General features: G+C 35.3%; 1 protein-coding gene across 5 annotated transcripts in view; it reads right to left on the reverse strand.

Moving 5' to 3' along the window:
• CERKL (ceramide kinase like) overlaps positions 1 to 20,049 on the reverse strand; it is a 68,548-nt gene that overhangs the window by 33,149 nt on the left and 15,350 nt on the right. For all 5 annotated transcript variants that reach the window (XM_065068896.1, XM_065068897.1, XM_065068895.1 and 2 more), the window contains exons 2-3: positions 12,386 to 12,628; positions 4,579 to 4,710 (exon numbers count right to left, since the gene is read on the reverse strand). In XM_065068896.1, the coding sequence (XP_064924968.1) occupies positions 4,579 to 4,710; positions 12,386 to 12,628 (375 nt within the window). The remainder of the gene's footprint in view (positions 1 to 4,578; positions 4,711 to 12,385; positions 12,629 to 20,049) is intronic.

Below are 20,049 nucleotides of genomic sequence, written 5' to 3' on the forward strand. Positions count from 1 at the left end.
CAACGTGTAAATTCCAGTAAAAATTAAGTTTCAAGTAACAGCGTTCTGAAAGCGGGGCACTGAGAGTGTACCTCATTGGAACAGCCACATACTCCACAACATTGTAACACCCCATCTCGTGTATCCAACAAGAAAACTGGGGTTCATCCCCTACATATAGAAAAAGCAAGGTATAATTGGTTCAACACTTCAAAATGTGGGACACTGCCATATGACATATGAATACTGGCACTCATGTCACAGAGTAATGCCAATAGGATATAAAACTGCTAATGATAACAGATTAACTGGTATTGACATTGGTTGGAAAAAAAAAAAAAGTAATGTTATTTACTGTATAGAAAGTTTAAACCAATGTTATTTGTCCATTTATCAATCACCCTCTTCTCCTTTGTGATTCTGCCCTAAAAATGAGGGTGTGGGGAAGGCTAATTCTTTTTCCTAAACATTCAGTTTGTAACTGTGCATAAATGGAAGCAGAAGAGTCAAATCCAGGGCTAGAAGTGAGACAAACCGGGAGTCTGTAGGGGTTAGCTTCATTTCTTTTTCTTTAGTATGAGTAAGATTTTGCAAGATACTGATATATTTCTAAGATACTACCACAAATTTTCACTATTTGCCCGTACTTGTAGGTATCCCAAATGCAGGTCGAGCTTTTGTTGAACAGGATTTTTTAGAGGAGTCACCAGTCTTCTCCTAACAGCCAATATCCCACCTGCAGCACTCAAGATTGCCAAACTTTTAAAAGACTTTATAAAGACCAGTTTTTAAGCATTGCTTAGCCTTACCTAAAGTACTGCTTCAGTTTAAATTTGTTAATTCCCACTTTCTACTGCACCGAGCACTTCAGATATTTGCTTATTCCATGTAACAAAAATAACAACAAAAAAACACTTTTAAAGACTTTTTTTCACCAAAATTAATGCATCTCATTTGGCACAAAAGAAAAAAGACAACCTACCAAACTGAAAGATAAGGAACAACCCCAGGTTCCAGTGTAAGTTGGGGAATGACCTATTAGAGAGCAGCATAAGGGAAAGGGACCTGAGGGTCCTGGTGGACAGCAGGATGACCACGAGCCAGCACTGTGCCCTTGTGGCCAGGAAGGCAAATGGCATCCTGGGCTGTATTACAAGGGGGTTAGTAGGTCGAGAGAGGTTCTCCTCCCCCTCTACTCTGCCCTGGTGAGACCACACCCAGAATATTGTGTCCAGTTCTGGGCCCCTCAGTACAAGAAGGACAGGGAACTGCTGGAGAGAGTCCAGCGTAGGGCAACAAAGATGATGAAGGGAGTGGAGCATCTCCCTTATGAGGAAAGGCTGAGGGAGCTGGGTCTCTTCAGCTTGGAGAAGAGGAGACTGAGGGGTCACCTCATTAATGTTTACAAATACACAAAGGGTGAGTGTTACGAGGATGAAGCCAGGCTCTTCTCAGTGACAACCGATGATAGGACAAGGGGTAATGGGTTCAAACTGGAACACAAGAGGTTCCACTTAAATTTGAGAAGGAACTTCTTCTCAGTGAGGGTAACAGAACACTGGAACAGGCTGCCCAGGGAGGTTGTGGAGTCTCCATCTCTGAAGACATTAAAAACCCACCTGGATGCATTCCTGTGTAGCCTCATCTGGGTGTTCCTGCTCTGGCAGGGGGATTGGACTGGATGATCTTTCGAGGTCCTTTCCAATCCCTAACATTCTGTAATTCTGTGATAACTGGAGAAAGTAAAGGCCGTTTCAGAATTCACTTATTTACATACATGCCTTTTGACTGCTGTATATTCTTGAGTAGGAGTTAATGCCTCCACTCCAAACTTCTGTGGGAATAAACTTTTTTGTTTAGTGAGTTACAATGAAGGGTAAGATCTGGCAAGCTTGATCACGCAGGAAACAACAGCCAGTTACCAAAATACAAGACTGGATGAGGACAGCTCTCTTTCAGCACACCACTATCAAAGCTGGTTGGGTTTTGGTTTGTTTTGCTGGTTTAGTTTTGTTTTGTGTGTTTTTGTTGTTTTATTTTGGGGTTGGGGGAGGGGTGTGTTTGTTTGTTTCTTCGTTGTTTGGTTTTGGGGGCAGGTGTTTGTTTTGGAGGAGAGTTATTTTGGTTTGTTTTTTGTTTTTGTTTCAGCAACCTACAAATCTTGTGTTGTGTGTTTGCTGGAAGTCACTTCAGAGGTTCAAATTTGCTTTAAGATTTTTGTGTACAATGAGTTTCAAGCTTTAAATATGTGCATGTGAAAAGACTAAAATTAAATCATCTTCAGTGTAAAAATTGTACAACAGCCTTCAACTTTTACTTCCTAATACACATTTGTACACCACTACGTATATAAATATTGGCCATGTTTCAGGAAAGCAGTAACAGTGAGATGCAGACTCCACAAAATCAGAAGCAATTATGGGAGGGGAAAAAAATGTTCAATTTACTTGAAATGAGGTACATGTCTTATTGGAAGATTGTACCAGTAGACAGGACTTTCACTCAGCACCCACCACCACCCTTCCTTTTTTAAAAAATTTATTTTAATGCATAATTTTTAATTATTTAGTTCTCTACCAGCATTTAAAACTGTAGTTTTCTCATTTTGCCTGTAGGAGGAGCGTTAGTCAGCTAATAAGCACAATAGTATTTGGACATTGCCAAAATAAACTTATTTAAAGATAAGCCATTAAACATATATCTGGCTAAAAGCAGAAGTTTCTTTTCAAAATTTAAAACAATAATAATAACAATTTTAAAACACCTAATTATTTTTATTCAATTAGGAAAAACGTTTTTAAAACCACTATAAATTATATTGAGAGCTCATATGACATTGTATGAATTAATCTAAAAAATTATTGATACAGATTTGGTTTATTATTTCAGCTTAGGATTCCAGGTGACATTACATAGCTAAAAATCTAATCTTACACAGGTTAATGATAATGCTGTCTTTAATAGGGTCTAACAAACAAGGTTATGTTCACAGCAAAGAAACACTGACCAATAGTAAGGCAAACAATTTAAAAAAAGGCAATTTTCTTTACAGAGTTGTTTAAAGTAAAGCAATAAATATTTTAACAATATGACAGTCATCTCTAAATAAGGTTTGCCTGACCAAAAAAAGAAAAATATTTCAAAAAACTGGGACCAAACAAGGCTAAATTCAATTTCTAAGAAAACAAGATTATTATTAATCTCATCACACTATCATCTGTGCTTTGCAGATGAAAAATACATCTCTGAGAATCAAAACTGATATAAAGCTACTGGCATTCCCTTGTCAATTAAGGGAAGTTAAGAAATTATCACTACAGAATTCTAACACAAACAATCTTTTTCATGTGTCTTTAATGGTCAGATGATTTTACTTTAAATTGTGGGCTAAGTAATTTAAAAATACATAGACACAGGTAACAAAATTAGTAAAATAAATCTCATGTACAAACATTTATTGCATTATTATATCCTCATGCCTATATCAGATTTGCTCAGAATTATTCTTGCCCTGCAACCTGAAGTAGTCATGATTTCATAAGAAGTTTAACAGACAACTGTAGGACGAGCCCTCTGTCTTATCGTTTGTTTAAAATGGAACTGATTATTTTGCAAACCAACTACAACAAACATAGGAAAAAGACTTTTTGGTGTTAAATGTCTTGCATCAGAGTTTACACGTCACATGAATTTGAAATGCATAATCTAAAATTAGCAGTGTATTAAAGGGAATTGTAATACTATGGATAAAAAATTATTTGGAATGGGAAATACTAACATCATTTCTCTGTAAACTTGGGTGTTTTCAGGGAACAAATCTGATGCAGCCTAAATTTCGTTCTCTTCACAGAAGGAGGCAAAAGTAATGATCAGATCATTAATGCGTTACTGCTTTAAAAAAATTCATTGTTTCCCTGTTCAGTTTCTCATAAAATGTCAGTCAAGGGAAACAGCCAAAGGGAACTCTGGCAGAAACTGGGAACCTTAAATCCAATCCTGCTATCAGGAACCCATTGCTGAGCAGAAGGCAGCATCGCTACAACATGGAAGTTCTACCTTTCATTCCCCAGTTTGCAAGTCATGCCCTTGTGCCTCGTGAGAAGTGCCCTTGTCATCACAGAACTTAATCACTCAGGCTCCATATCATCCCTGAAACTGAGTCAGAACCCAGAAATAATGTCTCCTTTGGATAAGCCCCTCTTATGATGTCAGGCCAATAGATGTTCTCAGAAGAGAAGTAATACTTAAGGACATGTGTTTGTCAGAATGCAGGAACAACTCTTAGCAAGTACATGCAACTCTCAGACATCATGCTTGTGTCTTTTTATAGAATGCTTGCTTTAAAAAATGCAAAAAATATATTACTAGTATTGATAGCTATAGGGGAAAAATGATCAATAAATAACAGAATTACTAAACCATTTTTTGATAAAACAAAAATACATTATATCGTATATATCTATCTGTTGTATATATCTGCAGTTCCAAATGCACTACTTGCAGGCAAAGCCAATAAGGATTAGCAGTAAATTCAAATTGTCTTGCACACTTAAGTACTAGTTTCACAAAGGATTAAACTATACTCTTGAAGCAACTTACCTGTGACATCAGTTTTGATGTCAGCAAGCTTGAAAAGAGGTGCAACTTTTTCATAATAAACATGAGTGGCTTCTCTTTTGTGGCTGCTTGGATTGACAAACACTTTTAAGGATTTGGGTCTATTTTGAAATCCTAGAAAGAAAACACAAAATATGTAAAATTACACACAACTCAGCTATTTTTCAGCTTCAATGAATTTTTAATATTAGATCCATTACAGTTCTTTAACAGGATAAATAAATTATAGTCTTTAAAAAGTCTCAGTTTCTTCTTGGATTTTTGCTATTTATCTTTGAATTGCAGTACTGATTACTTTTGAGTGTACAGTTAATAAACAGTAGAAATTAATCACCAGGAAAAAAAAGTATATGCCATAACCTAGTTAAACCCTGACACAGGAGCAGTGTGAATGGGGAGAAGTTCTAAGATTTGGCAACAAAAAAACCCAAACATCAAAACCAGTCCTTCTCGGAATTTAATATGAACAGTCCCAGCAGGCATATGACAATAACACCCAACAAAACTGATAATACAATCCAACATTTTTGTTTTCCAAGATGCAAACCAAACAGTGCAAAGGAAATGTCTCATCGCAAAAGAGGTCCAAAGAAATACAAAGGAATAGAAGACTTGGTAGTATCAATCAGAAATCTGAGAAATATTGCTCTTTTTCTTGTTTCAAAATGTTACATTTAGGTCTTTGAAATAACAAACAGCACTAAGAAATACTGCTATGCAAACACTACCTTGTCTTGCACATTTATCCCATGAAGTAATTTTATTATTCGGAATATTGCATTTTGTTGACTGGTAAATAATTTATGCTAAAACAATAACATTAGTCTTCAAATTCTCTTTTCTACAATTGCTACAATTGCCATGATTCAGTGAGGTTGGTTTGCTACAAAAAGCAACTGGTGGCATATGATACTGCTCTTCCCTTGGTAGTCATTTAAAATATATTATTTGAACAATTTTTTGTTCAAGTAATTAATTTATAAATTCTAAATTTTCTTTTAGTATCAAGTTAGACTATCACTTTCTTAACCAAATGAAAGCTAGAATATCTGGCAAGTATACTGCTTTCGACATTCAGGAACAAAATTAGTTGTAGGCCACAACCCCAGAAGAAACCAAGAATGAAAGCATGTTTTCCCATCCCCTGTCAATTATTCAATTTTTACAGCCGCAGGTACCTTCAGAGTGTCAGCTGGTACTTCCTGAAGCTCTTCCTCCTTACTTTACCTCAATGACTGACCAGGAATAATTCCTTAGAGCAATTATAGCTAAGTACTATTTCAGCAGCAAATGGGAAAGTATTCCTTAAGATCAAAATATCTAATAACAATATATAAGTCCTACAGACTATTTTTTCACTTATTTAAACACAAGGTAGCACTTTATTCAGTTAGTGTTAGTAAATCTTAGAAGATTTCTTAAAGATCCTGAAGGAAAATACTGTATCAGTTTGTTGCTATAACCTGAAAGCATGCATAAAAAACAGGATTTCAAATTCTATTTATGGCAAAATGTTACACACAGTGCCATGTCATCGCACAACAAATTAATCCTGATATATCCTTGATGCCTGATGAATCTTAAATGTCTTAGGTAACACACCTTAGTACTTATATTCAAAAGTACCTCATTTATAAAGGAGTTAAAAAGAAAATAAGGAACTTTGTGAGGACAGCGGATGTGCTGGAGGGCAGGGCTGCCATTCACAAGGACTTTGATTAGCTACAAGAAAGATTTTACAAAAGCCTCAAGATGTTCAATTCAGACAAACATGAAGTCCAGCACCTGGCCCAGCAAAACCCTCACAGTGGAGGCTGGGGACTGACCTCTTTAGGCAGTATCTGCAGTTCCTGATTGACAAGAACTTTAAATGAGTCAACAGTGTGCCATTGATGCCATGAAGGCTGAATGCTTACTGGGTTGCAGTAAAAAGAGGACAACCAGCAATTCAAAAGATAACACTATGGCCTTGAATCAACATCTTTTGAGCCTGAATCTCAAAAACTGCATCCATTTTTAGGTCCCCCGGCACAAGACTGATAAGGTGGAGTGAGTCCAACAGAGAACTGTGACTACAACAAATAGCTGAAGAGGTCACATGCGAGAGGCAGAGATTGCTGGCTTTGTATAGCCTTCAGAAGGGAATCTACCTAAATGCTGTCCTTAACTATCTATGTGGGAGTAACAAAGACCACCAAGCCAGACTTCTTGCAGGTGCAAGAACAAAAATGGAACAGACAAGTTACAGCAAGGAACCTTTCAATCTGAAATAAAGAAATAAACCCAAACTCTACAATGAGGGCAGTTAAACCATGGATCACCTTGCTCAGAGAGGCTGTGGAATGTCCATCCTTACAGATTTTCAAAACTTGTCTGGACATGGCTCTTAGCAACTTGGTCTTGTTTAGAAGTTCACCTGCTTTGAGCAGGAAGCTGGAACAGATAACGTCCAGCGGTCCATTCCAACCTAAGCTATCCTTGATTCTCCAGAAAAAAACCCTGCAGGTGTGTATTGTAGTATAATTTCTAATAATAGAAATTTCAACACTAGTAAGGAATACTACACGAAAGTTCCCAAAGACTATTAAAACACATAAATCATCATCATACAGGCATTATAGTAACTTTTATTCAAGACATTTAACAGAAATCTGGTATTGTTGCAGTCTTTCAGAAGACAAAAATATTAAGACCAAAAAAAATAATTTTAGTAACTAAATATTTTGCCTAAAGTGTCAATAGAAATTAAACTGAAAACTACAAGATTTAAGACTCCTGATTTAAAAGATACAATATTTACCCACATTCATAAATGTGCTGTCACATTTCTTATCTTCTCTATGGGAACTGTTACCTATGGTCAGCTGTCCATAAATGCTCAATACCCAGAGACACAAAACTGTAAAAACTGACTTGAATCTTTGATTTCTAAGTAAAACATACCTTTAAACTTAAATATATATATACACAAAATATAATACACAAAGTGGAGGGAAAGAATAGCGAAGCATAGAGTTTCTATAAGTAGAGAAAGGTGATGAAATGTCATAAATGCTGTTACCCTATTGTAGCGCAAGCTACAATATTGCTAAAGCACCATTAGGAGAAAACTGAAGGAAAAAACCCAGACATCGCTGTCTCACTTAACTGTTTTTGAGTTTTAGGTGTAAAAATTAACGCCCCAGGTAGCCATATAAAGTTTTAAAAGAAAGCATAAGCAGCCAAAAGAATAAAGACTTTTCAATTGGCAAGGAAAAAATGCTAGATTTTTAAGGAGACAGTTGAATTTGTTTTGTTTTTAACAAAAATTCATTCCTTAAATGATTGTAAACCAGGAACTGTATTTATCATTATGAAAAGTAGATCAGAGTTAATACATAAATTCTAGTGAGATTCTCAAAAACCAAATAAATTCACAGGATAAAAGTGTTAGAATATTCTCTTGATGCCTACTTGAATATCAACTTACATTTTTAGAGAGGTAAGCTATTTTGTTTATAGAAATAGGTACCAAAATAAGGCATTTGAGCAGAGATATGGTGCCCTAGTGATGTGGGGTTTTTTATGCCAAATGATTGCCAACTGACATGAAAGGATGATCATGCCAAAAATTATTATTTATCATTCCTACCATGCTCTGGATATCTTATAACACACGAGAAAATAGTCTTTAATGAGAAAACATCCAATAATTGTAAAAAATAAAACTTTGATGCAACTATATGGCAAAACTTCTTTAAAAGTATTTTGAAATAATAATAGCCCTATAATTTTCTTTAAACAATATCTATATGAATGAATCAAATCTCATTTACTGCAGTCTGCAACTGATTTCAGTCTGTCAGCCTTTTGGTGTTCTCCTAACTGGTGTTCGGTTATTGTTTTCTGTGGCTGCTCCATTTGAAATGAACCAGCAGCCTAAAGCAGGAAGGCCAACTGTTCCTCTAGTACTAACAAATGTGCTAATATGCACTAGTTTAAACTTGATCTATCAAGTGAATCAGTGAACCATGAAGGGTGGTGGGTCAATCAGGGTGTTCTGAAAACAAAGGCTCATAGGGCAGCAGAGACGCTATGCTCAGACATACATCTGTGCTGCTTTCAGTTCTTAGCTTTATGAAAATGGGTTTATGTTACAAAAGTTAAGAGCTTGAAATCATGTCATTACCGCATATGCTTATAAATACTTTATACAAAAGTAAGAATATTATACATGAGGAAAATTAATAATATGAGACAGATTTGTTAATGTAACTATGGAGACACCACTGTTAATATTAACTAACCAAAGTTAATGTTTAACATTAATGGTTTAATTAAAACTTCATGCATGAAGTTTCAAACACTCGTATCAAATCCCACTGTGAGCGACACTACAGAATGGTAGATAAAAATAAAATGCATTTCAGGCATTTTTTTGCTGCTTTGCCATTTATTCTTAATTACATTTACTGTCTTCTGATAGTTTACAGAGTTTTTAAGCAAAACCTTTTCAAATCACCTATAAATAAATATAAGTCTTATCTTGCCAAAAAGAAAAAAAAAAAAAAAAAAAAACAAACCAACTTTGACAATTATGCACTTCCATTTCTGGGGCTATCTTAACCCTTTAAGTAACACTGGGCATTTGTGTGCATAGAGGATATTACATTAAACAGTGAATTCCAGAGACAGAGTATGTGCACTATATATGGCCGTAAGTCCAGGTAAAAAAAGATGCAAAGTACAAATGGAAATCACTGAGAGTCAGGTGTACAACAGGTCTGACATGAGAAAGCAACATATTAGAACTTGACAAAGCTGCCATCTGGGGCTTTCCAGGAGCCAGTCCAAAACCAAGGCTCCATAGGTGCATGCCTTAAAATGGCAGTGGTAATTTTATGTCAGTTTAACAAATAAGCCATATACAGAAGATCAGTTTTCCTGAACACCATGTCATTGAACAAGCTCGTCGTATCTAGCTGGCATGCATCTGAACAGCAGCAATGTTATGCAAATAAAAATAAAGCAGGAAGATGGTAGTTCAGATGTTTGTTACTCTGCCACAAATGCACAAAAAACCATAATAGCAGCCACTGTATATTCTACAACTGTGTGTCACTTCTATTATGATAGGCATCATAAAAAATTATAGCCTAGTTAGCCTTTGAATTGAAGTACTCTGAAATCAAGTTCAAAGCAACAGAAGATACTCAGTGTGAAGAGAATAAGTATGAGCAGAAAAAACATGCAAGAAACATTCATGTCAGACACAAAATGCACAGTAAAACTGTATACATGGTATTTCAGAAAAAAGAAAAAAAAATGAAATCTTGACTAGAACAACCTCCAAATAAATCTCTAGCTTGTATCATCACTGATAAACTTGCTATTGTTGTTTCTTAATGAATGTATATGCGTAAAAATCTAAAACTTGCCAAAGAGCAAGGTAAATAAATAGATATTGCATTTATTTTCAAAGGAAACACACCTTTTCATAATATTTAGCCGTTCTGACAAATGAAATTGCATGTTTACTGACAGCCATACCCAAACATATATACATTCCACTTTGGTATTAATAAATCACCTGCTTTTAATTTGTCCCAGCCTAGAAGCAATAAAAAAAACCTTCAAAGAAATAATGTAGCAGTTAATGAAAATTTATTTTGTGATGACATAGATTAGAAGAGAGACCTGTACACTTGATTTTGACCATTTTAGAATAATGAAACTTTAATTTTATCCTGCAGTTCAGAAAGAAACCAAAAAGGAGCCAATTTGAGCTCATTAGCAAAGATGTCATCAGCACTATTATGAAAGTAATCTGTTGCAAAAACTATGAAAGTTCATCACTGTTTCAAGCAGAGCTATATCAATGTGCCTTTTGAGATTTCAGTTACTGAGGAATCAACAGAAGTTACCTGAATTTTACACTTTTAGTTCAGACTTGAATCCCACTGGGAACAATGTTTGGTACCTTTTAAATGAGAAGACTTTTTTCTGAATTATGCCATTACTATACCATCACTAGTTGAACTACTAGTAAGTTGCCTCTGCCACACTACATGCAGAAATGATGCTGCTTTTTTGCTGATTTCCTAGATAGAAAGGCAGTTTGAATATCTACTTAAGACTTCAAAATGCAACAGTATGAAAACTACTTTTGTTGTAATTACAGAATTTAAGATAATATACACATTAGTAAATATTATTTTCGTGGTTGTGATTGGTTATTTTTCCTGATTTTTCCTGAAGTAAAAAGAAAGGAGAAAGATGTACTTATTACAGATCAAGAAAAATCTGCACAAGGTTTCAGCTTCTGGTGAAAGACCAAAGCTGAAGGAAGAACTAGAAACACCAACACTGCACAGAATGTTTTTTTTTCAGGTTCAGGTGGTTTCCAATTACAAAGCTATAAAATAGAGACTGCACCTCGAAGTCAAGGCAACCTGAGCAAGAGATACTGCAGCTTTTTTTCTGTGAACATATGGTATCACTGCTCCTGATGGATGGAGGGTAATCTGGGAACAAAACAGACATTTGCTCCTTATGCAAATGTCCTTGTCTTTATGGGTAGCTGGAGATCTGTAAGAATCTTGGCACTTCCACAGATTGAGGTATTTCGTGACAAAGTCTTTCAAAAAGGGGCAAGGGAAGGCACTTTTTAATACACATTTTATTTGGAAAATCTGAAGCATATTGTAAGCAAACTAGGTAAGAATGCATTGTTAACAACTCATGTTTACTTTCTCTAATATCTGTTTTTCAGAAAGTCACTTTACTAGAAGTACACTATAAGCCACTATTGGAAGTGTTGTTACACTAGAAATGCACAAGATTTGAATTCTGTAATCTGGCTCAGTATAGACTATTAAAACTCACACTGAATTGTTTATTACAAAATGGATCGATTTTCCTCTGTAATATACAAACTCATTTGCTATAGTCTGTAAACTGAGACATATTTTGGAGCTAAATCAGAGTTCGGTTTGTGGCTTTTTGTTTTGTGTTTTGGTTTTGTTTGTTTGCTTTTTAAATCACAAGTGTGCTATATTCTATGTCTTTCCAATATTCACTGTATTAAATTACAGTGAAAAGCTTTGGGTTGTTGTTTGTTTGTTTTCCCTAAATGGTGAATAATTTTTTTCTTGAATTTGATACAGCTTCCATGACATAAATGCAACTATCAAGGGTTAAACAAAGCATCCTGAAACTGGCATTAGGCCAGGCAAACACAGAAAGATCTTTTTAAAATAAAGAGTTGCCTCTCATCACTAGCTAATGTCAATACATTTTGTATCAGATTATACAATAAGACTCCTGTGTATTTATGAAGAAGAGGAAAGCCTCTCCCATTAGACTCTTAAAGAATTTGTAGGTATCAGGTGGGAGCTCCTAAACAGTCACTAGGAAGTCCCTGAAGGGTTCCCAGGACTGCAGCAACTGTAGTACCATCAGATGTGCTGCAATTCCAAGTGACAACATCAACAACATACATTTATTTCTTCAAGAAGTAGATTTCCCAGAAGGCTCTTCAGTAAAATACAGTAAAAGCTACTTATTTTCAGTAGTTTCCAAAACAATTCCAAAACATAGCACCAATTTGTTTAATTATCAATTATTGTCACTTTCCTAAATTTTACACTTCACCATGTAAACCTTCAGTAGTAAACATTTTCAGCAGTAACATTCACATCTGAGTTTCTTCCACAGGCAAAATATTTTTCTAGGCGTCACTCAACCTTTTGTATAGTCAACAGAAACAAGTCTGAAATAATAACAACATCAACCCCAATTAAGTGCTTACCATCCAAAATTTCCTTTAGGTGTTTAAACCATGTATGACAATGATCTTCACTTAGGTTATTTAAATGGATAGCGCAGTCCGTTAGTTTATTCTCTTCTTTATTCAGGCATTTAAAAATTGTGATGCCCAACACAGTGCCACCGTTTTTCTGCCCTACAAATCGACGACGTTTCAGTTTTACTGAAAATACATCTTTCATTTCAATAATATCCTCTTGAGCTTGTAAAACCATAGTGGAATCACCTATATGGGGTGGGGGGGGGAAGAAAAAAAAATAAAAAATGTTACCAATATTATTAGGAGTAAGGTCTAAAAACACCACACAATTATGGCTTCATACCTAGCTTCAATTATTCCATCTGCTCATGCCTATATTGAAACTTACTGCATATCATTTGCCTTAATCACTGGTCTTATACTTTTATGAACTTTCTTTTATTTTGATTAGGTGTCCAGCTATACAAATAACATTACTTCAAAAAGGTTATTTAATCCCTTTTCTGATATTCAAAAAATGAATAAAATTGCAGACTTTAAGAACAGTGAACCACTTTTATGTATTTGCATTCAAAAAGCAAATTCTTCCTTGAATTCTCCTCAATCATAGATCAGAAAGTGTGCTGTGGCCCAAGCTGACTCGGTGCTCAATGTATTTTTTCATGTGATACCATTGCTGCCTTTTGGGTTTACACTAAGCATATATCAGAAAATAGTTAAGCAAAAATAGAAAAATAAACCAAAAATATGTCACCGATCTTATCTTTCATTTTTGAGTTATGAACTTACTTCAGAAGACAAGTAAAAGAAAAATCGTTTCAAAAGTTCTTACGACAGTTCAAAACCCTCACCCCAGGGGCGGTTTGTGTGAGACTGGAACACTGGGTGAAGGTTTTCTTATCTCAGGGCTGTTTTACACACAGCCCCTGTGGCTGCAGACACTATCGCTTCAGTGACAGTGGTTCCAAACTCCTATTGGAGATGTAGCAACCAAACTACTGTGCTACAGGCTTTTCCTTTTTCTGTTCTCTTGACCTGTAAAATACCTGATTCCTCAAAAATAAATTCAATACACAGAGTGAAGGAAAATAGTTGCTGTTCCTGTAGGTATCTGATACTCTGGACACAAAAAGTTTCCCTGCTTCCTTTGTAATTACAGCAGATCTGATATGCTAGACAAATAAAGATCCCTTTGCAGCCCAAGGCAAGAAAAACTAGAAACCAGAAACATTTTTCAAATCTAGCAACAGCTCAGTCAAGTGGTTTCTCAATAGGAAAAGCCATAACAGATTCTGTTTGATGAATATTTGCCGCGTGTTGTACTAAAGTGCCAGGGAGAAGCTCCAGAAGAGTATTTTGACTGTCTTCCTGGAGAAGATAGACAGCTCTGCAGGTGTGAGACTGCAAAATCAGGTATCACCTATTTCATTATACCACATGAAGCTGAGGTCTTCAGAAAGTCATACATTTTCTGAGCAGGAAAATGAAGCCTGTGGGAATTCTTGTAACAGTTTGAAACTGGCATTTCTCAACATAATTTCTTGAACCAAACTATGCAGTGACCATCTTTCTATCCAGAAATCCTGAAGGACTGTACCTCAGCAATGCTATCATGGCTTGAAGCTCAGGTCTGTACTGCCTCTCTCAACAATTGTCAACCAACCCATTTTAGTATTGTTCCTGTTCCATACCCATAACCTACTGCAGATAGAAGCATGACCTTACTGTATTTCACATACATTTTACCACGTTAATTTCTGCATGTGTCAGCTACTAAGGTGTAAAATTGGACTAAAACCTCTCCATAATAAGCCAGAATACTGTGACAAGTAAATGTTTGTGTGCGCTGAGATAGTATATGGGAAATTGCCTGTAGTGCAGAGTTTCAGAAGTGTGCAGAAAATAAACAGAAGGCAACTCGACAAAATATGAAACAAAACAAAGTTAAAATACTATAATAACTGCTGTAAAAGTGCTTTCTATAAGATACATTGAATGAAACTGGGGCACTGAGGGGGAAAAAAAAAACAATTGTATGATTCCATTTGAACTCTGATTTTACATGCACTCAAAGGGTGAGTGGACATTGTACAAGCAACCTTAATACTAACATTACCAAATCTGGGGACTCTTTTTTTTTTTTTTTTTCAAAATTTGTATTGCTCTTCTAAAACATCTGGGTGTAAATAGTCTTTGTAGGCCTTAAATGAAACATGTATTTGTGACGTCCTGAATCACTTACCTAGACTTACATAGTTTATTACCTTTATTTAAGACTTGTTTTAATTTTAAAAACAGCATTTCCAAAGAGGTCTGCTTATCTTTTTCTGGAAAGTCTCACTGTCAGATATACAAAACACTGAAAATTCGAGCACGCAAACTCAAAGCTTTGGGAAAATGGGTAAACAAAGATGTGAAACACAAAGTGTTTCAAAAAGACAGACCCAATTTCAAAGCATAGTAATTTCACATTTGGTATGTCTTTTTGAAACACCCTGTATAAGAGCTGTTCTGCAGCAGAGAGCTGCAGCATTTATTCCCCCAGACCAATACAAGTATGTTAAATGAGTTTGCTTTTGAAATATTTTTAAACAAACAACATTTTGAACTAAACTGTTAGTTTTGCTGAGAATATCACAAATTCTGTTATGCTAAGGTTATGTGTATACATCACAAATAAATCACAAACATTAGCCTATTTGTCCTGCACAAATCAGGTCAAATGAAAGCCTGTTAAAATACTTTTTATTCCCCCTACTAGCTTTCATAGAATGACATTTAGTCATGAAGCGGGTAAGGCTTTTCTAGTCTTGTTTTCGTGCTGCTTTTTCAGTCTGATATTTATTTCCCTGACATCTTCCTCTTACTCTGTACCTGTCAAATTCTTGTGTTGTTCAGATGCACATCAAAACTTTTGAAAATTAAAATAATACATTCTTACTAGGCTGCACTACACTTTCAAAACCAGTATTTGACTCTAGTTGTTTTACTGGAATATATTTTCATATACAGCTTGGAGAACCATATAAACTGTAGGAATACTGAATCATACAAAAGCGTTATCCTCAAGTTTTAAATTGTAGAGGAATTATTGAACTAGCTAGTAGAATTAGGACAGCCAATTTTTACTAATGTTGAAAAGAAATCTGCATAAAAGTCCCTAGGCATATTCTATAATTTTCATCTTCTGTTTTTACTGAAAATAACATCATCACAAGTGCAGTAAAATTTTATAAAACAATTCAGATTAAAAAAAAATAAGTCATGAGCTACATTTATGAAATATTTATAGTATGTGATAACAACTAAGTTTATTCTAAAAATAAAGTATATATTGGATTAGACACTTTTTTCAACTTAAAAACACCTATTGGTTCATTAGTATCATATTGGTTATTGCTAGCTGTTTCAGGACATTAACTGTCCTCTCACATTACTTAGAAAGATATTGGGTACCATCTGTTCTTACAAGAGATTTAAGCATACATCTATTAGATATCATGCTATTTATTTAATTCAGTACCCACTTCCCATTGTTGTATCTACTGAAAAAAAAAGTCAACTTAATTACAAGGAATAAAGATAATCTCTTCTACCAGGCTGCCATGTCATCATGAAAGCAGAGAGAGAACCTGTATAAAGTAGGTTACAGGCATTAGGAAGAGTAAAACTAACAGCACTTAACATTTAACAATGATCTAACAAAAACAGAATATATGGCACTTAAAAAAAAATTACTATAAGCCAAGGGCTTGTCTAAATCAATCTCAGCACATCTGTCTGATGTAGAGCGTAAACAGGATTAGAGTTGGATTTATCTGCTTGACGCTAATTGTACTCACAGTTTCTGCACATGTCCACTTTTTTTTCCAAATACAGCATGAAAAAAAGCCTGCCCAGATATGTGAATTTCTAGGAAGTTTTATGCCCCTATTTATCTCCTCACTGATTTCAAGTAATGGGACTATCCTACGTTTTTCCTATTTATGCTCGTCTAATCTATTTAATGAAAATTTGTCTAAGTACACCACACTGAGCTAAATCAAAGGATAAGGGGCTAATTCACTCAAATACAGTTTAATTGTAAATACCAAACCAAATTTTAATTAGTTAAGAGTGTTAAACTAAGTTTTAAACAAATAGATCATCTCAATTTTAAAGCAAAATTGATGAAAACGTACACAAAAAAAAAGCAGTACTACTGAAAAATATGAGTTTGTAAAGAGAAATATAGTATTAAAATATTGACTCAGACACTTCAACAGCAAAACATTTATATTGGGACTGTTTTCCTTCAACAGAGGCCCAACATCTAGAAGTGGTATTTGCAGAATTAATTTCTACTGCAAAGTTCTGGAGTACATGGGATACAGTAGAAAATGTACATGAAACGTGGCTGTATAATTCAAGTACAAGAACTGGACATTAAGGAAAACCTATTATACTCCCTTGGCCATAAATTCTTCCTATGACCTTTGGCAAGACACCTAGTCCCACTTAACTACATTTAATAGATAAATCTCTTACACATTTAAGGTTCTCTATCCCATTATGCTCTCCAAGTTTACTTCATTAATAGTTGATTGCTTTAGCTGAGTGCAGTGTAACATTACAGAAATAATTAGAAGAAAAATCACCAAAACTATACCAAAGAAAATACAGCAATCAACAGTAGCTATTGTAGAACTGATTACAGATCATCTTGCACTGTATGAATGCTATTTTCAAAATAACCATTCATTATATGCAATAAAATATAACTGCATGAATATAACACCAAAAAAGAAATAAACAGAATAAAAATTATTTTGGTTTTGACAATATGACTACAAATTTAGGCTTAGTAATATTTAAAATTAATATGATAATGTCTAGCTAATACATGTAAACGAGTAACTATTAACTCATTAACTATTAAGCCCTTTTTTTCCCCCTATTGTAGCCCACAGAGCACAATAAGTAGCATACACCTCGTTCATAAAAGCTCTACAGAGTTTCCAGCTACAACTTTGATTAAGAAGAAGTGGCAATGACAAATATAAAGGAGCACATATAGTCATCCTTGCCAGAAGAGCTGAGAATCACTATATAGCTTTTCAGGCTATTTAACATTAATTTAAAGACCATAAACATGAGACATAAAAGCTATTTTCGGAACTCCTGAATTTTCAAGGGTTTTATGTTTCAAAAAGACAGGTCATGCAACACCTTTGGCAAAATTTGATGTTATGCCTCTTACTCTCTTCTGCAAGCAGAGAAAACAAAATAGCACTTTCTGCTTGCCAAGAGTTTAAAAGGGTAAACTGAGGAGAACAAGGTACAGCAAGTGCCAGACTGGGGAGCAGCTGGTTTTCCTTCGAAGATTACATTTGCACTACTCCAGTCCTCCTAGAGAAGCACAACACAACTGAGGCCCTAGTATAGAAAAACGTTTCTCAAACTGTGTGTAATGACCTCTTTGGAAACAGCCAGAAGTTCAGAAAGTACTACAAAGTATTAAAGAGGTGAACCTCAGTTCCTCCAGAGATGGAGATTAAAAGCGGTGTGTAGCTACTAACTTAATCTTTTAATGGCAGCTATTCACTTGCAGCAACAGCTGCATTCCTTCAGGGCAGAAAATTGAGCTTAAAAACATCTGACAGGAATACAGCCAATTTTCATTCTCCTCCTCCAGAGAATCTGAGGGTGAAATGACGTATTTTGCCAAGCCAATGCAATACCTTGCTGCTAATGCTTCTTCCAATACCAGCACCTACCCTTCACTCACCTGCCACGACTATGTAGTCCAGCCCTTCTCCTTACATCTGGCACCTGGCAATACCAGGCTGAGTCAGTTCAACTCCCTAAAGTAACATAGGTTGTCCAGTTCATTTTCCTTTTTTTTTTTTTGCTGGCTTAGTCTTCTGACAAGTTGTTTAATACAACCGGCTCAACACGAGTTGTGTGAAACTAGAGATGCTTCAAAGTGATAAGAAAATGCACAGCAGTCTCTATGATGCCCAGCAGGCCATGGACAAGGCCCTTCTTCTTGTAATAAGGCTCATTAGACATCTATCCATCAAGTTTTCATTAACATCTTGTTCCATCTCTGTTTTACAGCAGTAAAGTACCTTGCTTATTAATTACAGGCTAATGGCAGAACTTCAGAAAAACTTACCAAAACTGGTAGTTTAAAAAGAAACCAAATACCTTCTTAAATAAATATCTCAATGAAAAAGTGTGATTAAAGCTTAGCACAAGGCATAATACTGTCCCAGATGAGAAGCTTCACCTTAAGGAAGAGTTGACAAAATGAAAAATAACCCTCCAAATAAGAGGTTTAACTGGGAATAAAGCTGTGCAGAATAACAATCCTAGCTGAAAAGAAGCAAGGGAGACAGTGAGTGATTCTGAACCTGAAGCATTTGACAGGATGCATGCAGCAGAGACTTTGATTTTAATATTATAGTTAACATTTTCTCATTAATACCACATCAAGAAAGAGGTCACTGAAAATAAACTTACTATAGAAAGCTCTACAACTAACATTAAGATTTTGGCCTACCTAGTGCCTAATTTCATAATATGATTGGAAAAGTAGCACCAAACCTTTTATTAAGCACCTGAAACATTGAGGCTTTTCATGTAATAAGTGAAAGGAGTGACATAACAAAGTTCAGAATAACAGGGTAACAAACATCAATGATTTACATCATTTTGTAAAACCTCTGCAAACACAAGCACCAGATTAAATGATTAGTCCAACAGTACAACCATCGTATAATGGAATTCATTAAAAGAGATAGATTTCTGACATAAAGCCTAAGACTGGGATCTAATGGCTTACATGTTTTAATACAATGGGGTAGCAGAACTGAAAGATACTAAAAAATCCCAAAGAGGAAACATGAGCTCAACTTCATATTCCTTAAAAAAAACTTACCACGTTTTGTACCTACTAATTTATGTCATAATCACAGCAATTACTTCTGTCATTTCAGAAAATAAGGGGGACATGGGGAATCAAAACAGCCTTTTATGGCCACATGACGTCACTGAGTTTTATCAAAAACAAGTTAATGATTGGTTCTACTTGGATTCTTATTGGCATGAGATTTGCTTTAGCCTCAAATACAGACTTAGAAACCATCCATAAAGCTTAATATTAGTGTCCCACTTTCAGAGAACTCCACATGCCTCCAATACTTGAATTCTGATCTTTTCTAGAAACTATTTTCAATCCAACATTTCCTTCAGGAAAAAAGAACGGACACATACCATTCTAAACACAGGACAATTTCCTTCTATAAACTATCAGCAATTCATGTATATTAGTTTTTAGCTATTAAATCACAGCTATTAGCTGCTACATGAACTCATCCATGAACTTCTCACTGATTAACAGCTACATGTTCGGCTTGTTCCTCACTGATCTTTGGTCTATGTTTCTAGGAGCTTTCTTCATATACTCAGTCATCCTTTGTATCATCCTATTTGGACCTTCTGCACTAGCCCAAGGGTAAGAGATGGGAGCAGCCCCACCAGAATCCTCTGACAAGCATAAAACCTTTCCCTCACTCCAATGCTCTTCAGTTCAGTTGCCATATAGGAATAGGAAGAATGTAAGCTACACTGCTTTGCCTGCAGAGGTGAATGAATCCGGTTTTGTTCATATACAACACACCTGT

Source organism: Columba livia, chromosome 7, assembly GCF_036013475.1.
Source record: "Columba livia isolate bColLiv1 breed racing homer chromosome 7, bColLiv1.pat.W.v2, whole genome shotgun sequence".
In the NCBI taxonomy this organism is placed as follows: domain Eukaryota; kingdom Metazoa; phylum Chordata; class Aves; order Columbiformes; family Columbidae; genus Columba; species Columba livia.